This window comes from Coenobita brevimanus, chromosome 110 (assembly GCF_032717465.1).
Source record: "Coenobita brevimanus isolate Jiangsu-jjx chromosome 110, ASM3271746v2, whole genome shotgun sequence".
NCBI classification, from domain to species: domain Eukaryota; kingdom Metazoa; phylum Arthropoda; class Malacostraca; order Decapoda; family Coenobitidae; genus Coenobita; species Coenobita brevimanus.
The window spans coordinates 33616803-33639131 of NC_137063.1; the positions used below are offsets into that span (position 1 = coordinate 33616803).

A 22329-nucleotide genomic window follows, 5' to 3' on the forward strand; every position below is an offset into this window, starting at 1 on the left:
CTCTTGAATCAATGCTACCCCTTTTTCAGCAAAGTCATTAACTTTGTTACCTGTAGCCCCTGGACGATGCGCTCAGCTTCCTTGCAGTTCTCACGACTTACCCATGTGGATGGATCGAATTCTAGGAATGAATGAGGAAGGCCAAGCAGTGTGGCGGTCTTCTTGGTGTTACTGGTCACAAAACTTGAAATTGTTTTTTGATTCAGTGGTGTCGCCTGAAGTTCAACTGTTGCTCTCTGTAATTGATCTTTGCTTCTTTCTTCGTTAAGAGCCATCACCATTTTTCGCTTCTCTTTGGGGCAAACAGTTGGATTTAAAAAGGCAAATCCACCTAATTGCTCTGACAAATACCACAAGTGACGACCAAACGCTTTCAAGCAGACTTGTGAGATGTCCTTATCAGGATAAACTGAAAATGCCTGGAAAAGACTCAGATCGTTTGCTGGAGCTAGAGCTGCTTTTGTTGCCATGAACCATGATTTCAGGTATTGCTTCATGATAAAAACAACAAACTGCTTTAGTCCTCGGCATTCCTTCAGTGTGATGCTTGTCTGATGATGGAAAAGACAGACTCTGATGTATATAACTTTAGCCATCCATCTGGCATGGTAGCAAGCACCAGGGCGCTGAAACCGTGTTCCGCAGGGCGGTACACCACCCAAGATAACAATGGACAGTTCTGGCAGTTCTCGATAATCATCTGGAGGCTGGCTTTCTTGCAGCTGTTTCATACAAATTGCTATGAGCTCATCACATTGCTCACTATCAATCACCGACATTTCCTCACTGTCATTCAGTGTTTAAAAGCATGTTGTGTCAACAGTATTCCACATGGTTTTGAACTGCTTCAATATGTGAATGTCGGGACCAGAGGACGGTTGAAGGCAAATGGTGGAGGCCTTTTGAACAAGGGTCTCAAAAATGTGATGCCGACAAGCCAGGTTGAGGAGATCCTTGTGCAACTGTTCTTGAATAAGGGTGCACGCCCCTGCCCACAATCCGGTATTGCAGGCAGTGGTGTCGAATGCCATTCCTACCACACGTTTGGATATACCCCAGTCACTGAAGGGTTCGATGATGATATTGGCCATGGCCTTTCCTGTCCCTGATTCCAAACTGTGTACATTCAAAAGCTTTGAAACTCCATCACCTGAGACGAGAACTGGAAGGAGTTTAGCAACATTTGCTCCTGTTACATCAGAAATTAGTTTTCCATCCCAGTGCACTACAAGTGGCACAGCTGGATGGAATGATTTCTTCTGCGATTCTGCAGATTCCCTCTGGCTCTTGATTCGATCTCGGCGGATACTTTGCCTTTGATAGTACACATTGTTGGATCTTGTCCTCAGGCAGAAATGGTAGCTGAAAGCAGATGGACTGCAGCACGGTCTGAAGTCTTGGTCCGATCTAAAGAAGCAGCAATTGGAGAAGTGACAACTGTTTTTCGTGCTTCTTGGCGTTTCAGATGAAGAGCCGTAGCCGAAAAGGAAGGACCTAGTATATCTGTATAACCATCACCTCTCTCGTCTTCATCACTAGTTGGGCTTTCCTCCAGCTCCATTATTTGCTTTCTTACTGCTCGATGACATTCCTCACGCTCTCTCTCCTCTCCTATTCAGTCTGTTGACCGTCTGTCTGTCTTCGTTCTTTCCGGTGGAGTTTGACATCAATACCCAGCACATAGCCTCGTCTCCCTTTTCTCCCTCTGAGCCAGAAGAAACTCCTTATCCTCACGATTTTTTATAAGGTCGAAGGCATTTGTAGGTGCAATGTCAGAGATCTTTCATATGTTCTTGGAAGGTCTTTCTCTTCTTCTTTCTTTCTGTATTTCAGCTCTTACTCTTTTCCAACTTTTTCCATTCTTCATAGAGAGATCCGATGTTGGGAATACGATTCCGTGCTCTGATGCAAGAATGCGAGCTCTCTCCCGGTATACTTCAAGTTCCTCAGACAGAACACATGTTGAATCTCTCTGTTTGCTTCAGGTAGAAAAGTCGCACTAATACTTCTCCACAAGGTATCTTACTCCCAAGTAGTCTTTCATTTGGTTGGCTAGCAAGCCAAATCTTGGTTTTGTTCCTGCTTTTCGTCACTGGCGTTGACAATTTCCGTTCAGTCATAGTAAATAAGTGCTAAATAATAACTCAAAAGGCAAATCCCTGAAGAAAAAGTAACAAATACGAGTATTACTAGAATATAGCCTCCAATGAAATAAATCAAACACTTTTTTCAAATAACAATAAAGATTATTATCACAACAATAATTTTGCTTATTAGGCTCAAACTTTGGGTAAGATGCAGCACTAGTATATATCATCCAATTTAGCTAAAACCTGGTGTCTTAAGAGTTTACACCTAAACTCACAATATACACTGCCAGCAAACATAATATTCCAGAATTAATTTTCCCCCTTAGTAATAAGGACCACTCTACGTCAGAGAATGTGTAAATTATGTATGTTATGTCTCCATGGTGAGCATGGAAGTGAAAAAGTTACTACATGACAGTATTGTGATACCAATTCTAACGTATGGAAGTGAAGCTTGGACGTTGTTGGAAGGACACAAGTCAAGAGTGAGAGCAGTGGAAATGAGTTATTTAAGAGGAGCCTGTGGAGTCACATGGAGAGACAGGCTGACGAATAAGGATATAAAGGAGCGTTGTGGTGTGGATGTGGATGTGATAGGAAGTGTTATGAGGAACACACTGAGGTGGTTTGGCCATGTGGAGAGGATGGAGGGTGAAAGACTGACGAAGAGAGTGTATGTGAGTGAGGCGCAGGGGAGAAGAGGGAGGGAGAGGCCGAGGATGAGATGGAGGGATGGGATGGAGAGGTATATGAGAGAGGGGGGTGTGAGTTGGGAGCAGGGCAGTGAAATGGCGGGGGACAGGACGACGTGGAGACGATTTGTTTGTGGCCACCCCAAACGGGATTGAGGCGTCTGGCAATAGATAGATAGATAACTCCATGGTTGATCAGTCTGTATATGGATGGAGTTATAAAAGAGATACAAGGTAGGGCAGTGGATGCTGGAGCGGACCTAATGAGAGAGGGCAGTGTTTGGAAATCCCTGTACTGTTGTTTGCAGATGATACTGTGTTGTTAAGTGAAGACGAAGGAGAGCTGCAATGCTTGGTGGATGAGTTTGGAAGAGTGTGTAAGAAACGGAATTTAAACGTGAATGTAGGGAAGAGCAAAGTTATTGTCTTCGAGAGAAATGAAGTCACTGAATGTACAGTGAGGTTGGATGAGGAAGAAATGGAAAATGTGAATGCATTTAAGTACTTGGGTAGTGTGATGAGTAAGGATAGAAGTTTAGAGGGTGAAGTGCTTGAAAAGGTACAACAATGAAGAAAGGTTGCTGGTTCTTTAAAAGCAGTGATAAAAAACAGGGATGTGAGCATGGAAGTGAAAAGTTACAACATGACAATACTGTGATACCAACTCCGACGTATGAATGTGAAGTTTGGACCTTGTTGGAGGGACACAAGTCAGGAGTGAGAGCAGTGGAAATGAGTTATCTGAGAGGAGCATGTGGAGTCACATGGAGAGAGACTGACAAATAAGGAAGTGAAGAAGCGTTGTGGTTTGGAAGGGATGTGTTAGGAAGCATTAGGAGAAACACACACTGAGGTGGTTTGGCCATGTGGAGAGGATGGAGAGCGAAAGACTGACGAGAAGTGTGTATGTGAGTAAGGTGGAGGGGGGAGAGGGAGGGGGAGGCCAAGGATGAGATGGGGGGATGGAGTGGAGAGGTATATGAGAAAGTGTCGTGTGAGCTCGGAGCAGGGCAGTGAAATGGCAGGGGACAAGGCGACATGGAGGCCATTTGTTTGTAGCCGTCCCTTACGGGATTAAGGCGTCCGGCAATATATATATATATATATATATATATATATATATATATATATATATATATATATATATGTGTGTGTGTGTGTGTGTGTGTGTGTGTGTGTATGTATGTATGTATTCATCTCTTTTCTTGATATGTGAATGTGTGAAAATGCAAGGTATGGATGTCGACGAAGCAAAAGTGACGAAAGACAATTAGATTAAATGTATGGACTTGCAAATGACTGCACTCTTGTTTAATTCTGCAGTCGGGGGAATGGTCTTTGGATCGTATTATAAGTGACTTGGGAGATTTCCTAACATTTTTCGTCAGCGAATTATTCTACGCGTTATACCTCCGTGTTCTCTTGTGCGTAACTGATACAAACAACGTTGATTATAAACCAACGCCAGTAACATACAAGACCATGATTTATGATGGGGTAGTAGGCAAAATAAATCGCTAAGGAAGATGTGTAACGAAGTTTCCTGTGTCATTTAGAATACGTCTCTGTTCCACAGGTATTACGAAGCACGTTTGTGTGTTTGATTTGTGAGGTGGAGGCAGGAATTTAGGACTGAATGAGGTGCAGACAGGAATATAGAAGGACTGAGTGTGGTGGAGGCAGGGACATAGAAGGACTGAGTGTGGTAAAGGCAGGAATTTAGAAGGACTGAGTGTGGTGAAGGCAGGAATTTAGGACTGATTGAGGTGGCAGGAATTTAGAATCCTGAGTGTGGTGGAGGCAGGAATTTAGAAAGACTGAGTGTGGTGGAGGCAGGAATTTAGAAAGACTGAACGATAAATAAAATAATCACCGAGTCACCAGTTTGAATGGAGGAACTGGCGATAGTTTACTGTTTCTGTATTTTTCGTATTTATGGATCATCTTCACTCTTTGTAGTATATATAGGGTAAAGTTTGTGATGATGATAAAATTCTTTTGTAACCCCTGTGTAATCAAACTCCTTCTTTGGAAATATAAACTGTGCCGTTATGTTTTCCTTCCCTTTCGTTTACGTAATAAGGATTGGGTAACGTCGATTTATCTGGCATTTCTCCGGGTGTAACATGGGTAAAACAAAGGTTATCACACGTATTCTAAGTGGCATAGGAGACTTCGTAGCACTTTTTTTTTTTTCCTCATCGAGTAACTGTGTTTACTACACCTTAGTACTCCCTTGTATGTTATATGCAGTATATCGTGTTAATATCGACCTATGTATCGGTAAAATGCAAATGGGTTGAATAAAATGCCATGAATGGGGTGTTATAAGATCTTTAAAGCCATATAGACCACGATACTAGTCAGTTTTTTTTTTTTTTTTTTTTAAATCGAGGCGATGGTGATGATTGGCTGGATGCAACATTACTTCATAATCTCTTTACTCGTTAGCATTATTAATTGACAACATATATCTGAGGGGGAAATTTGGCTTAGTAAATGTTATTCGGACACCGTTGCATTCAGCCAGTCATCACCAACCTGTCAAGTGCATCTTCGCCTCAGTAAAATAAACTGGGTATAGGGGCCGTATTTCTACGCGTTGGGAACTTCGTGTCGCCTCTTTGCACGTTAGGCTACATCTGTTTATCCCTTTGTTCGCTGCTGATGCTGTGTCGATACTAAAAATACATAAATAACACGAAGGACAAAATTAAGATGTAATATGCAAAATAAATCGCATGGGGAAAATATAAGTCTCTTATCCAAGTTAGAGTACGGCCCAAAGAACCACTGCATATTAACGTGCCATATGCATAAAATAAATGGCAAGGGTGAGGTGCTAAGGAACACCCCTATTATGACGGCTGTTAGTACCGTATACTGTATATCAGCTGGACAAAGTAACCTGATGTCTGCGTCAATAACTAATATGTCAGTGCACCCATTACCTGCCAAAGTGTTTTAACTGTGCAGTGAGCTTTAGCTTTGCTACCTCTAAGCCTACACGATTTTCTTCAACTAAGAAACTCTTTTTGTACTGGAGGGGTTAGTGAATGCTATATTTACCCCCCACCCCCAGCTCGAAAAGCGTCTCCTAAGCTGAATAAGTCTGATAATAGTAAGATCATCTAACTGAAGATTTCATCGCAGAGAAGGGGTTAATAGACTGTGAGTGTCTGTATCCTACATAAACACAGAAGTGAAGTATACACAGTGGGTCGTTATCTACTTATAAACCCTACGTTAACTTTTGTTTGTGACGTTATTGTAGTGTTAGTTATGAACAATTTGGTACAGTGAATGAATGGCAACTAGTGTTTAATTAATAAGGTGGTTGGATATATATGCTTATTTGTCAACTTGAGATGCACTGCTGGTAAAATTGTGGTCCATCTATCTAATAAACCGAAGTAATAATTCAGCATGTTTATTACTGGAAATTATGATTTGTTTTTCAACTGGTTGAGGGCAGTATTATTTTAAACGTGGAGGTTAAATACATCACAAAGTTGTTCCCAGCTGTGTGAAGTAAGTCCCCAGATGCTGTAATAAGGAATAACGGCACCCATATTGGAATGAGAGTTTGAAGCGACGTGTTAGAAAAGTTTTGTATCCACGCTCTCTGCCTTCCACGTGTACCGAGGCATCACCCACCTCCCGAGGCCACCTTCAGAACCAGTGCTCGCTGACTTATAATATCAAATTTCTCCTACTTTTAAACCTCCAAAAATTTACAGAAATGTTAAAATCCATTTCTCTTGGGCAGAGGAACTATTGGCTGTGTGTTTTTCAACCTTCTAGATGCTAACAGACTTGATCAAATACCGAAATAAACAGAGAAAGACTTCTAGGGGAAGTCAACATCGAGGCTCTATGACGCGCCCAGTATGATGGCAACACTCCCTGCCGAGGCAAGGTGGCCAGACCGTGAGAAGCAGCTCAAGGGGAGGTGCGCGTCAAAATACCACTCTTCAGAATGACCATATGGAGATTACTTGCGTCCCTAACCCTCGTTGGGGCCCTGGTATATGCGGCGGAACTGGAGGTGGAGAGTTTACACAAAGTGGAGTCTTGCGAGAGGCGGTCTAAGAAGGGTGATATGTTGACGATGCACTATACGGGTACCTTAGCGAAGGATGGAAAGAAATTCGACTCCAGGTAAGTAGCATCACTTAATTTGCTCACCTAATTACTTACCTACATGGCCTTGTAGCTGTAAGAACCGTAAATACTAACAAACAACAGTAGATTTGCTAGACGACGCAAGGAAGGGCGGAAAATGTAATTGTGAATTGGAAGTTATTCGGCGCAGGTATCTGGTCTCGCTTAATTTGCATGTCAACCTACTTGAGTTTCCTAGTTGCTGAGAGAACATTTTATGTGCCACAAAACTAGAATAGTCAACGCTAGACAATGTAAGGAGTGGAAGTTTTTCATGGTTAGGCTTGGAAGAAAACCTCCGTAACCAAATGCCGGTCAAGGTATCTGCATTAAGTTAGCACTCATCATGCCCATGCATTTTTGTTATTTGGTTTATTTATTTTTTGACCAAGTTTTTTCATGTAATTTCCATTGATTTTGGTGCTTTTAGGAAATGCCCTGGCTCTCCGGTTTCCGGCCCCTCCCCCCAACCCCTATTCCATCAGGGGGGAAAAGCCTAAGAGGGTACTTTATAAAAGCATAAAAACTCGATCAAAGTACGTGACGAAAATGAAATCATCATAAAGACTTATTTTCGACGATATTACCATTTGAGGAGCCCCCCCCCCCTTCCAATTTGAGGAGGCAGCCATAGAATACACTGAAATTACCGACGGGCGTCACTGAACTTGTAACAACATTTATACCAAGAGCTGTGGTAGTCCAAAGAACACGATAATGTCATTACATAGATATATACCGGGGAGAAACATGCATGAATTTAGGGCGGATTGGAAGTAATTTAACATGAGGTAAACTTTAGTTCTGCCGGAAACTGCGTGATGAGGAAGCCGTTGTTTATTTACCAAATTGTTTCAGTGTCTTGCAGCCCTGTGAACTGTTAATCGTCATCCCGGTCACATGAGAAAAGTTAGACGAAGTAAGGGGGGAAAGAATGAAGTATGTGAGGCGAGAAATTTGTCAGGTAAGCAAATACCGGATTGATTACTTAGAAAAATAACCCAACATGCCATCGTACCTATGAAATCAGTTAACCCTTTGTTAAGCAGGGTTTCCCACAGCTGGATGAAATCGACAGGGGGTAGCCAGAAAAGAATACCAAAGTGGTTCCCAGCCCTCAGAGGTATGTGCCGTCAAACTCTTACACATCGTTAAATTCCTAGTTGTCATAAACAGTTTAGAAGTATGCGTAAGACATACTTGACGTTGGTTAAAAAGTGTCGGAAGCAATTAAAATGTTTGTGCCATTGTAACCATCAAAGCTGCTTTCATCTCGTCAAACTGTCACTGCAACACTAAGCAATGTAAGGAAGAGAAAAATGTTTTATCAGAGCTAACTTGCCAAACCCTTTGCGACCAAACTATAGTGAATTAGAAAGCGCTTGGAGAGCGCATACCTCCGCCAATGCCAGTGCCATTGAAAAGGATCCTGATCGGATCCATGGGTATAGGATCCGGATCCACCCCAAAATTTAATCAGTTCTTTCTTGGTGCATGGCCCACCTTTCTACAAAATTTCACTGAAATTGAGAGCTTTTGAAGATAGCTTGTGCGGGATACTCCGGATCCGCCCCCAAATTTAATTTCTTCCTTTGCCCATGGCCCGCCCTTTCACAAAATTTCATCAAAATCCGTTCATAACTTTTTGAATAATCCCGGATCCGGGTGCGTGGATATAGGATACGGATACGCCCCAAAATTTAATAAACTCTTGGTCCATGGCCCACCATTCCACAAAATTTCATTGAAGTTCATTGAGAACTTTTGGAGATATTTTATGAGATACTCCGGATCCGGCCCAAAATTAATAATTTCTTCCTTGACCCATGGCCACCCTTCCACAAAATTTCATCAAAACACGTTCTTAACTTTGAGTAATCAGTTCCGACAGACAAAAAAGCAAACTAACGCCGAGTAAAACATAACCTCCTTAGCGGAGGTAATGATAACGTGAAAAATACAATAAAGCAAAACTATTTCTGATACTGTTCATCTGCTGCGGGAACTTGTTATTCATTTAGATTTTCCAATATCCTGTATTAATGCGTATCCTGAGTAGCTTCTGCTGAAGATTACTTAAAATGTCTCACTACATACATACCTATTTGTCTTTGCCGCCATTGACACAACTAATATTCCTTAAAATCGTAACCACATTACTAGACAATGGAAGGAAGTGAGGAGGATTTTGTAAGGATAGAGAGAGAGGGGGGGGGATGAGGAGGGGGGGGAAGGGGGGCTGTCTGAATAACGGAACACAACCACTGACCACTCAGGGGATCTGTCAGGTGGGCTGACAAAAATGCTTACGTGAAAGGGAGAGGAAGGGGAGGCAGACCGAGAATGAGGTGGAGGTTAAAAGGGTGGGGGGAGACTCAAGAGGGATGGTATAATGGATTGCGGTGAGGTTTCTTAACGATTGGGAAGAAATAGACCGAGTGTTATGGTGGATTTATTGAAAGGATGAGTTTGTACCGGGGGATAGGTGGGATGGATGAGTTTGTACCGGGGGATAGGTGGGATGGATTGAACTGTAGTAAGATAACGGAGTGGAAGGGAAGGACTGTAGGATAGAGTGGAAAGGAAAGGTTGTAGGATAGAGTGGAAAGGAAGGATTGTAGGATAGTGGAATGGAAAGGGAAAATTGTAGGATAGTAGAATGGAAGGATTGAAGGATAGTGGAGTGGAAGGAAGAAAAGTTTGCTGTTAAGGTTATAAGGAAATTGGAGAGGAAAGGTACAGCAGGTCGGGAATCAGGTAGAAGGGTAAGATTAACGGTACAGCATTATGATAACAGGGATGGAATGTGAGATAATAGTCTAGCTTCTCAGTGAGTACTCTATATAAATTGTAAAGAATGGGATAAAGTGTAGACCAAATAATGTGGGGAATATATTTGTAAGGATTAGTGTGTGCAAGATGAATTAAAGGAGTGGGGGAAGTTTGGATAGGATGGAACGAAAGAATGGAGCTTAGGATTATTTAATTATGAATATATAATAAGATGGAAAGAGGAGATGGATGTGTAGACGAAGAATGAGGTGGAGGAATAAGGCTGGAGAGTATAATGCTGGAGGAATGGTGTGATGAATTGTTGCTTAATGTTACCAATAAAAGCTTGGTATATACTGTATTGAACTGGGAGAAGTATACCGAGTGTTGTTGAGGGTGTATATACAGTAGAGTAAGACTTTGTGCAGGAAAATTGGGTGAGATAGAATGAAGGAGTTTAGTTGAATTAAGAATTACTGCTAGGGATGTAAATGTGTAAATGAATGGGAAAAAGGAGAGGTAGTATAAAAGACTTACAGGGGTAAGCGTGAGTTTGAACAGTACAGGAGGATGGAGTGGAATGAAGTACTGCATTTGGGATTATAAAGGATTGGGAAGCGAAGGAAAGGCAGACTAGATGCTGTAGAGTATGGGTGTGGGTGTGGATGTGGGTGTGGGTATGGGTGTACTAGGTCTTAGCACAGCAAAAAGAAAGTGCAGTGGTTTGATTTTACATTGCTGCCTTCCAGATAGAGGGATGGGGGGGGGGGAATGAACTGTTAGAAATTTGCCTACAAGACTTTTTTTTTATTTTTTTTCCACATCACGTCAAGAAAGGGAGAAAGTTGATTTTGCAGTATGAGCGCTCCCTGTTCACCTTTCAAGTAAAATAAATACCGTAAATGCTACTACAGCTGCTGCTGCGACTGCTTCTGCTGCTACTACTACTACTACTACTACTTCTATTACTCCTACTTCTATTACTACTACTACTACTTTTACTACTACTACTACTACTACTACTACTATTATTATTATTATTATTATTATTATTATTATTATTATTATTTTATTACTATTATTACTACTGCTACTACTACTACTACTACTACTACTGCTACTACTACTACTACAACTACTACTAACGTCGTTTGACATCTTTTTCACTTGAAACAAATTATCCTTGCGTAACTCCTTCAGTTACGCAAGGATAATTTGTGGTTTCGTCAACCCCAGGCAACTCTCGAAGGAACTGTATATATATATATATATATATATATATATATATATATATATATATATATATATATATATATATATATATATATATATATATATATATATATATATATATATATTTATACAAACACACACACACACTGAAAAATGCATTTAAGAGGTTATGTATTCACCTAAGTTTGTTTCTGCAGGCGCTATCTCAATGAATTTCAATGAAATTTTATGGAAAGGTAGACATTTGGTCCACGGAAGATGTGATTAAATTTTGGGGCTGATCCGGATCCGGAGTATCTCGCACAATATCTCCGAAAGTTCCAGATGAAATTCAATGAAATTTTGTGGAAGGGTGGGCCATGGGCCAAGAAAGAGTTGATAAAATTTGGGGGCGGATCCGGATCCTATCTCTACGTATCCTGAGCCTTTTTAAAGGCATTGTCGGAGGTATGCTCTCTCTGAGTGCTTTCTAGTTTTGTGAGTGTTTTGTTTACTTTTGATAATAGAACGTAGTATATTGACGTTGCAAAAGGGGGGGGGGTGGCTGAAGACATACAGAAAGTTTTGTTTTATTACCTCCACCAACGAAGTTGGAGGAAGTTAAGTATTCATCTATGTCTGTCTGTCTGTTTGTCCAGACGGTATTTCCAAAAGTTCTCAGAGAAATTTAGTGAAATTTGGTGTAAAGGTGGGACATAGGCCAAGAAAGAAATAGAGTTGGTGGCAGATCCAGATCCTATTTATAATATCCAAAAGTTCTCAATGAATTTCAATAAAATTCGTTGAAGAGTGGGCCATGGGTCAAGGAGCAGTTGATTAAATTTGGGGGCAGATCCCGATCCTATGTACTCCACATTATCTCCACGGATCCGAATCCTTTTTAATGACATTGGCGGAGGTGTGAGCTGTCTGAGTGCTTTCTAGTTGTATTATATTTTACTTCATAAGTAGTACTTCGTTACTAAACGACTGAATAGCTTTTTGTGTGTGTTAGTGTCCCTTGAGAGAGAGAGAGAGAGAAATTTTCGTTTTCAAGATAACTCCCCTCACTTTAAATATAGTTATCAGATTCTGTGTTTTCTTTACCTCTGAATCCTACTTTTTAAAACGACAGTTTGAATGATTATGAACACATCCAGCTCGTGTATTTTTTACAGTTACAGTACCTCAGCCATAGTAATTGTGAAAAAAAAAAGTGGAGCATTGAATAACAGCCGGATATGCAAGCTGTGTGTGTGTGTGTGTGTGTGTGTGTGTGTGTGTGTGTGTGTGTGTGTGTGTGTGTGTGTGTGTGTGTTAACCGTGTCATTGTTGGGACAGTTCTAGTATTCCATGGCAGCTAACACTATTCGATATTATTTAGCTGAGACTGAGTTGTCCGAGCCTGAGAACTGATACTGTATTGTCCTCAACCTTTCCATGATCAGGACGAACCTGATACTCTGTTCCAGCTAACAGTACACGAGTTTGTTCAGCAGGGAGTACCGGTATGTTAAAGTGGGTTAAGAGCATGACTTAATACTGGCACTATTAACCTGTTCATGATCGGGACAACTCTAGTATTCTACTCCACCTGATTTTATTTGAGTGAGTCATACTGTGGGAGGCCGCGGGGGTAAATATCTTTTACTCCTTCAATTCGATTATGTATTGCAGTCTTGCTGTTTCCAGACGATTTTATTCGCCTTAGGATAAACCATTCGATCTGGAAGGGTTATACGGTTGCTTCCCTTAACCCAGTCACTACAGCATGTCACCCCCCTCCCCAGCTGAATAAAATCGTCCGGTAACGGCAAGAATAAAATGACGTCCTGGATGTGAAGGGGTGAACATCTCATTAAAAGTTGATGTTTTCTGTGTAGCGTAAGCGTCCCTAATGCACTCTTTAGACTGGCTGTTAAGTGTACGCTGTCCCTCGCCTCCTTCTCCTCTATTCATTCAAAGTCTTTCATTCGCTCCTGGTCATTTTTCTGCCTCTTTGTCTGCCACCCTTCCCCTTCCCTCTGTTAAGCTATGGTACACGTGCGCTCTCTCTCTCTCTCTCTCTCTCTCACTCTCTCTCATTGCAATCGTTTTCACTTTCTCCCTCTCCTCTCCTTCCTTCTTGCATTCTCTCCCCGGCATTCCCTTTCTCCTCCCTTCTTACCTCTTCCGTCATTTTCTTTGTCTCATTTATTCTCTTAATTTTTTCCCTCCCATGCATTCCTTTCCATATCTTTGTCTCACACACCTCCTGCTTCCATCACCCCCCCTGTTATCCCCCTCCCCCCGTCTACCACCTTTCTTTCCTCTCCCTGGGCTTTCCTCTTATCTCCCTCCCTCTTCCCTTCCCTCCCTCTCCCCCACTCATAAATGTGATCCGTCCCACACTTGTCTCACTTTCCCTCTTTCTCCCTCCTCTGAGGTATAGGTTACCGTAGTGCAAAATTAAGGGAGTTGGCTTACAAGATCAGGAGCCATATTCATACTGTCTTGAGCTTTCTGTATATTATCGTGTATCCCTTTGTCTTCATTCAAACAGGTACCAAACATCACACGACTAGAATGGTTAAGAACATGGAAAATACGACAAAACTGAGCGATTCAAAACATTTCACTGCTATATAATGGACACTCGTTTATTGTAAATGTTAATAGACTAAGCTTCTTCATGAATGCGCCTCCTGGACATTGGTAACCTGGTCTTGGCATGTAGAGGCCCAGAAAGGTTCATACGGGACAGGCTGTTAACGTTACCCTCACTTGTCCATCGCTTCTTTCCTCGATCGCTTTTTTTCTCACCCATCTCTTCCCATTGCCTCCATCCTTCTCCTTTGTTTTATCATCAGTCCCCAGTTCTGTCCCATTCTTTGCCTTCCTGCCCTTCTCCTTCCTCCTTCCATTTTCTGTCTCTTCCATTCCTCCTATCTTTTGCTTTCTCCCATTTTCTCTCCTGTATTCCATCTCTCCCTTTCTCCCCTCCCTTCTTAACCCCGTCTCTCCTGCCCCCATCCTACCCCTTCTTTCCTTCATTTTTTCATCCCCACTATTCTATGCCATCTTTTATAATCCCTTCCCCCTTCCTCCTTTCTTGTCCCCTCTCTCTCCTCCTCTCGTCTCCGTCCTCTTCCCTGTCTCGCCTCCACCTTCCTTCTCTCCCCTTCCCCTCCCCCACCCTTCTTCCTTTCTCTCCCCTCCCCCTCCCCCACCCATCCTCCCTTCTCTCCCCTCCCCCTCCATTCCCCTACCTATGTGCCGTGGGGAAATAAGAATGAATCACTCGTACTCACGGGGAATATACGCTGATCGGCGGTAAAACTGGTCCGTGGGTGGTAAATACGCATGAGAGAGAGAGAGAGAGAGAGAGAGAGAGAGAGAGAGAAAATTATGTGAGTGGGAAGGGCAAAGTGAGAATGAATGAATAGAAGGGAAAGAGAGAGGATGCGTGTGTGAAAGGCAGAGGGAAAGTGAGAAGGTTGAAAGTGAGAATTTGCGTGGGAGAAGAGACAAGGAGTGTGATTGGGAAAATTAAGGTAAGGGAATATGAGTAGAAGGATGAAAATGAATGAATGTGAGGAAACGAAAGTGAGTGGGAGGACGAAAATGAAAGAATGAGCGTCAGGGTGAAAGTGCCAGTGAATGCGAGAGAGGGAGATGAGAGTAAATGAACAGAGACTGATAGGAATGTGAAGGTGGCGGTGAGATATAGGGAATTTGGGGAGGAAATGAGTGGAGATTAGAGAGAGAGAGAGAGAGAGAGAGTAGGGTTATTGACGTGAGTATAAAAGTGAGAGAGGTAGAGTGATTGACCTGGGGAATGAGAGGAATGAAAGTCAAGAAATTTAGAGTGAATAGGAAGGTGAGAGGGAGGCAGAGAGGGTGACGTAGGGAGATCACATGAGATAGAAGTAGAGAAATTAATGATTAGAAAGGTGGAGAGAGAGAGAGATGATGTAGATGTTAGTGAATTTAAGGTGAGCGGTAGAGAGTGACTTGCAGCGTTTAGGCAGGTTGGTGGCCGACGACCGAAAATACCCTCATATGACAGGGCTTGGACGCTTGCCGTGAGAGAGAGACGGGGGGGGGGGGGGCAAAACAAGGCATGAAGAGCTAACGACTCATCACAGATCCCACAGGTTTCACCCATTGGTACGGTACCTACGTTAGAGCCACGGTAATTGTACTACACCTTTTTTAGAGAAAACTGTCACTGAAGCATGAAGGGCCCAGTTATCCATATTGTGTTACTCTACACTGAAGAAAAACAGGTATGCTGAATGAAAGAATCGCCATTATATGTAGATAGATGGCTAGATAGATAATGTAGCGTTAATCTTTTATGTTACTGTACACAGCTGCGGCGCGTGAGATTATTCTGTAAAAGTTGGCTACTTAGCATGCCACCCTTACCTGCCGGACTTACAGTCGCAAAACTCATTGAGCCGAATTATTGGGTTCCCCCCTTAACATTCGAAAACGCCCAAACTCCGTCCATAACAGCAGACTCTACCCGCCTGTAAATCTCCATAACCCCAGCTTGAATTTGGCTTGCTGATCAACAATCTTTGGAAGATAAAAGGAACATCTTTTGCTGGATTATATTTTGATACTAACTCATTTCCTTTTTTTTTTTTTTTTTTTTCTGAAACCTTTGTGAAAGCCAGATTTTGATGGTTTTAATTCCTTTGCGCAAATGCTTATTCTGACAGCAAGTTCCTGTGATTGGCAGTGGCGCCCCTCAAGCCCTGTTAGGTTGCCCTAGGTCAGATCCAGTAGTATTGTGATGTTTCTGAGACCTTATTTCTTTTCTGTGATGGGATCAGTATTTTTCTGTTCAAAAACTTCGTTTTCGGGTGGAGCTGGTGGGAGTAAAAGTAATAAAAATATACATTCATTTGTCTATAGCCAGACGCCTTAATCCCGTAAGGGGTGGCACAAACAAATCACCTCCATGTCATCCCGTTCTCTGCCTTTAGGCTGCCCTCCCTCCAACTCACCCCCCAGTCTTCTGTATCGGTATTTATGTAGGAATGTTTAAAAATGCCAGCGCCAAGAAAGGATAAGAAGTGCTCTTGAAATTGCCACAAAATGTCTAATTAATCTATAAGCAGTTATACTTTTATGACCCTCTAGCATTTGTTTCTGTCGTCTTTGCTGTAACAAAATATACTGGTATGTAATTTACATTTGGCTACCCCACACACCTACCTTAGTAGAGACCCTCATACGAAACACCAGAGAACAGTCTAATATTATCAGACAAGACAGTAGCCGTTAACAGATTTACTCGGTATAGATGATGGGGAAAAAAAAAAAAATCCGTGTGGCAACGCAGGCTCCCGCAAAGCCATGTAACCCTTGCCAGAGATTATTATTGTTCGCCGTAAAGGGGTTCTTGCTGACGTCACCAGCATCAGCAACCCCCGTTGTGGTAACTGTGGAGAGAAAACGGTATAGGTGCATTGAGCGTAGCGGGAACTGCGGAAAAAATGTGTGTGTGTGTGTGTGTGTGTGTGTGTGTGTGTGTGTGTGTGAGAGAGAGAGAGAGAGAGAGAGAGAGAGAGAGAGAGCGAGAGAGAGGATGAAGTTGTTTACTCCTAGTTTCTGGCGCCATCATGTTGAAGTATAGAAAAATAAATGCCATATACAAGGATGTTAGGATCCAGGGTTGGGTCAACACGCAATGCTATTACTAAAGTGCCCAGTGAAAGGAATAAACATATCAGCCTTGACAGCACGATTTTCATTTTCTTGCTATCATCAGACGGAACTTGGCAAACTCACTAGTGCAGGGATTAAAAAGTCGACTTTAAAATCTTTACTTTTTGATTGGTGATGAAAAGGGATGCCTTCACGTTGTGACACTGATATAACTGAGTGGCTTTCCTGTCCATTTATACAGACGTCCCTCAGTTCCCTCTCTCTGCCTAATAGAGGATGGTGGAGTGCTGGAGGAGGAACTTCAGCCTGCAGTCCACTGGATTCATGTCTCAGATGAACCTAGGGCTTCAACAACAACCACTGCTGCCACATTTCAATCCTACTACTATCTTTTTTCTTTCCAGACGATTCAGTTCCGCGGAAGATAGATTTCGAACTAGAGAGGTTTGATGTCGCCTTAGCTGGAGGGCCTTCTTGACGAGTCAAGTCGTCTGATGGTGATCTGAGTTAACTGATAATTACTTCCGCGGGCTGAAGCGGTTAATACGATAAAATAGATCATCCTTGCTGTTGACAGTTTTAGTCAGCTTATGCTAGACCCTTCGTAATGCAGGGAATGGATTAACCTCTTCAGTGCTATGACGCATTTTTCAGTTTCTTCCTCCTACCCCGAGGTTTTTTATTCAGCAGAAAGAAAGACTCGTAATGTAAGGGTTCGGAATCATCTCCATTAACTCCTTCCACAAGACGTCGCCCACGAGGTAAAAAGGAATATGTTGGTAGCAGGGAAAGTAATAATAATAATTGCAATGGTAATAATGAAAGTAGATGTGCAGTTTCTTCCTGTCATTTCAGAGAAAACGTGGAAAATGCATGCCCAGTTCTGCGTTATGGATGCTGATTTGAAAGAATTACCAAACAATGCGGTATTACTGCGTCATAAAAGTTAGTATCCCAATGTAAATGCCACATGGTTGCAGTAGTGGCATATGTGAAGGGGTGGTATTCCAGGATAAGTCAGCGAGTAGTAATAGTAGATGTTGTAGTTAGCGGATGGGAGCCCATTCTTCAACACATATCAAACAGATATCTGCCTTCCTTCCCCAGTATTGTATCCTTTATATGTATTGGAGGAGGGAGAGACCCCCTAAAAATAATGGCTGAAAATTTTATACAGCGGAAGGCTTTATCAAAGAACCAGACTAACTGACATGTTAAGTTTCGTTGAAATCCATTAGCTCACTTTCCCTTATTTCTGATTGTTGTTATTTTGGGGAGAGAAGTTAAACTCCCCAAGAGTCATAAGGGGATCACGCTTCGTAAATAGTACGTTACGGATGAGGGTCCATCTTACTTTTACTGAGATATAGAGCCTTATATGTCCTCCTTTCACTGTTTCTGAGAATATTTAATTTCGTGAGGGGGACTGACCGCCCACCCCCCTAAAAACCATTGCTGGGAAATTGTATATTATGGAAGACTTTCAGAATAAACATACGAACTCCAGATCCATCAAATATCCCAAGAGTTTAGGTACAAACACACGCGCGCACAGGCAGGCAGGCGAGTTGCCGAAAAAAATATTCTGCTTCGCAGGATTGATAATAATAATAATAATAATAATAATAACAACAACAATAATAACCGTCAATGGGGGAGGCGGTGGCTCAATCGGTAGAGAGGTGGCCTGCAGTCCTACCGGATCCAGATTCAAATCCCCGCTGGGGCAGGGAACAGTTTAAGGATTTGAATGTCAAAAAATCAGACTTTACTGATCTAGCACAAGACCCGCCGACATGTAAAAATACCCGCGCAAATACCAATACACCAGTCATGTATGAGACAGCCCTAGCATGTATTCAATATGGACGGTGGGTGTTAGCGCCAAAGTGGTGACATGTAGAGGTGTATGGTATGTAGGAGGACTACTGGGCCTTAGGAACAGGCTGTGAAGCCTATGCCCAGAGTCGCACACACATAAAAAAATGTCGGGTTAAGCTCTCTCTTTCACCTCCACCTCCCCCCCCCCCTTTCCCGTCGACTTAGCGGCAAACCGTAGGCCTAAACATTTTGATGCTTTCCTTGCAGTGAGAATTAATATTTTTGTACACCATTCAAGGGACGCTAAACTCTCAGGTTTACCAAAGTATGAAGAATATTATGATTTATAGAGTATCATAATCTATGTTCTGTCTTGTCTCAATGTATCATTTCGTGTTTGTAGTTAGCTCCAGTAGTATGTTGATGAAACTGTTATTACTCGCATGACTGTTTTGTTCAGCTTATGAAAAACATCATGAATGGGATCGAAATATTGTTCAGTCTCCCCTTCACTATGAGTATCGTTTTATATCTGTTACTCCAAGACGATTTTATTCAGCCTGAGATGGGCCGCCAAAGTGAATGTGTGAGAGACGGAAGTGGTGTGATACGAAATTGTGTGTGTGTGTGTGTGTGTGTGTGTGTGTGTGTGTGTGTGGAGAGAGAGAGAGAGAGAGAGAGAGTAGCAGTGTTGTGTGACAAAGAGAATAATATATAGTTATTCTTGGCTTGTTGAACTGTGTCCTCAGAGAATGGGAGGGGAAGGGGTCTAATAAGAAGCAAGATGATGTGACAAAGAGAATGATTATATACTGCACTGTGTAGAGAGAAAGAGAATGGGGCTTGAATGAGAGAAGCAAGACACCGTGACAGAGAATGCTATATGCAATTATTCTTGGCTATTTGAACTGTGGAGAGAGAGAGAGATTGGGGGGGGGTTACATATATTACTAAAGAACGAACGCTTGTAGATTATTTAGAAGTTTCCAGTGGAGGGGAAACGAATAGAAGTGAATGAAAGAAAATACTGATGACTTCACCTGTTGCATAATTATGCCTGGAAGATGTTAGTAATAGCTATATGTAACCTCTATTAGAAACGTCTCTTCTAAGGTGAAGGATAATGGTCTGGTTGTTGCAAGGCACCGTACTCAAGTAGTTGAGGTGTAGAATGCAAAGTCAGTCGCCAAGGGAGAAGTGCTGCGACGTCTCCTTTGGCAGGGTGAATATGATTGAAATCCCAGATTCACAAAGTGACAATCAGTTCTTAGTCGTAGATATTTTGATTTTGCAGGGACAAAGAGAGCACAGAAACTTCCCCTGTATTTCTTCATGCAAAACCAAATCTAAGGTGTAGCATCTGTCCATGTCTGTGAATCCGGGCGGCAGTTTGCTCACCACAACTGATTTCAGCTGTAACTAGAAAGCGCACAGAGAGCGCATACCTCCGCCAGTGTCATTGCCATTAAAAAAAGGATCCGGATCCGCCCCCAAATTTAATCAGTTCTTGGTCCATGGTTCACCTTTCCACAAAATTTCAATGAAATTCATTGAGATATTCATTGGAGATATTGTGCGAGATACTCCGAATCTGGATCCGCCCCAAAATTTAATCATTTTTTATTTGACCCATCACCCACCCTTCCACAAAGTTTCATCAAAATCCATTCATAACTTTTTGAGTAATCCTGAATCCGGATCCTTGGATATAAGATCCGGATCCGCCCCAAAATTTAATCAATTTTTTTCATGGTCCATGGCACACCTTTCCACAAAATTTCATTGAAATTCATTGAGTAATTTTGGAGATATTGTGCGGGATAATCCGGATGCGGCCCAAAATTTAATTATTTCTTCCTTGGGCAATGGCCCACGCCCTCACAAAACTTCATCAAAATCCGTTCGTACCATAACGTGAGTAATCCTGCTAACAGACAGACAAATAGACAACAGACAAACCCACCCCCTGGTAAAACATAGCCTCCTTGGCGGAGGTAATAATACGACAATTGAATGAAGGAGGGCGGCTTAAAATGTCAGAGAGGCGTTTGCATATGTAGTACACACACACACACACACACACACACACACACACACACACACACACACACACACACACACACACACACACACACACACACACAATATAAATTCCCTCTTACTAGGTCCTCCTCTTCCTCCTCCCTCTTAATTACACATACATCCTCATATTTAATAAGTCAGGGACGTGTATCAAATTACCACGACTTTCTCCATGAAACTGTCAGTGTAACTTGAGAGAAACTTGCAAATCAGCATAGTATGAGGCATTGGAAATTTAATTGACAAGCATTTCTTTTCATTTACAGTGGGCGACGGACACGATAGGTTAATGACATTGGCTCATTCGTGCTGTTGTCAGATTATTTTATTCGGCTTGGGAGAGGCCTCTTGTTAATGAGGTCTGTATCTACTGTAAATCACTCTGTTTCAGAAAGTGTTTCCTGAGTTTAATAAAACCTCTGGAGATAGCAAGATTACATCATGAAAGACCTCTTTGTAGTGAAGGGGCACATGACGGACTCAGCTGAACAAAATCGTCTGGTACAAACTCGAATACTTGAGTTGTTCTGATCATGAGACGGTTAATGGTGTCAGTATTGACACTCACTCCTTTGACCAAACAAAGTATTATCTGCCGTTACCTGGAATAAAATAAAACAGACTCTACCAAGAAACGATTAATACCAGAAAAAGACATTACAAAAGGTAGCATATTAAAGTAACTTAGTGGATTCATTGATAAACGTTTGGCCCGACTGCAGAAGAGGATTGAGCGTATCCCTGAGCTGGACTGAAATGAAAAACCTCTTTTGTTTATCGCTTATGAGTTGAGGTCGGGAGCTTTGGGGTCCGTCTGGTGTTGTGTTGACGTCTGTGTGTTGGTAGAAGCTGTGTGTGTGTGTGTGTGTGTGTGTGTGAGAGAGAGAGAGAGAGAGAGAGAGAAAGAGAGAGAGAGAGAGAGAGAGAAACTGAGTGGGAGGGGAAAAAATGTATAATGAAGCTGTAGGTACTGAAATAAGAATCCACTTATATTTAGTAGTTGTGGCTCGAGTTGGGTAAGGTTTGAGTCCGTCTGTTATTGTTTACATTTGTATATTGATGGAAGGCAAGTTAGAGAGAGAGAGGAAGAAAAAAAAGAAATTTTGTAGAAACTGAATGAGAAATGCAACAACGTAAAAAAAAAATAAAGGTGATTCATGGCTAGTCAAACGTTGTATACTGAACTGAGAAACCACTGATGTTTAGCAGTTTTGGGTCGAGTTGTGTGATGTCGCCTTGGTTGTTTAATATTTACATGGATGGTGTTGTAAGGGAGGTGAATGCAAGAGTTTTAGGTGGAGATCTGAATCTGGTGAATGTTGATGGTGGAGAGTGGAATCTGAAGCAGCTGCTGTTTGCAGATGATACTGCACTGGTGACTGATTCAGAGGAGAGATTGAGACAGTTGGTAGAGGAGTTTGGAAGGGTGTGTGAAAGGAGGAATTTGAAAGTAAATGAGAATAAGAGTAAAGTGATGAAGTGTACGAGGTTGGTAGATGGTAGGGGGATGAATATAGTTTTGAATGGCGAGTTGCTTGAGGAGGTAGAATGTTTTAAATATCTAGGGTCACATGTTGCTGTGGATGGAAGAATAGATGCAGAAGTGAAGTTTAGAATAAATGAAGTAGGAAAGGTGCTGGGAGGAATGAAAAAAGTGTTTAAATGTCGTTCGCTTAGAATGGATGTAAAGAGAAGGCTGTATGAGGGTGTTGTGGTACCGACTGCGTTATATGGTGCTGAAACATGGAATATAGGTGTAGCAGAGAGGAAAAGTTTGAATGTAATGGAGATGAGGTGTCTGAGGAGTATGTGTGGAGTGACGCGTATGGATCGAG

At 42.1% G+C, this 22329-nt stretch overlaps 1 protein-coding gene across 1 annotated transcript in view; it reads left to right on the forward strand.

Moving 5' to 3' along the window:
* Window positions 1-6706: 6706 nt before the first annotated feature.
* The window catches only part of Fkbp14 (peptidyl-prolyl cis-trans isomerase Fkb14), a 90535-nt gene continuing 74912 nt past the window's right edge, over window positions 6707-22329 (forward strand). The window contains exon 1 of the mRNA XM_080286189.1: window positions 6707-6943. Within this exon, the coding sequence (XP_080142315.1) occupies window positions 6762-6943 (182 nt within the window). The 5' untranslated portion in view covers window positions 6707-6761. The remainder of the gene's footprint in view (window positions 6944-22329) is intronic.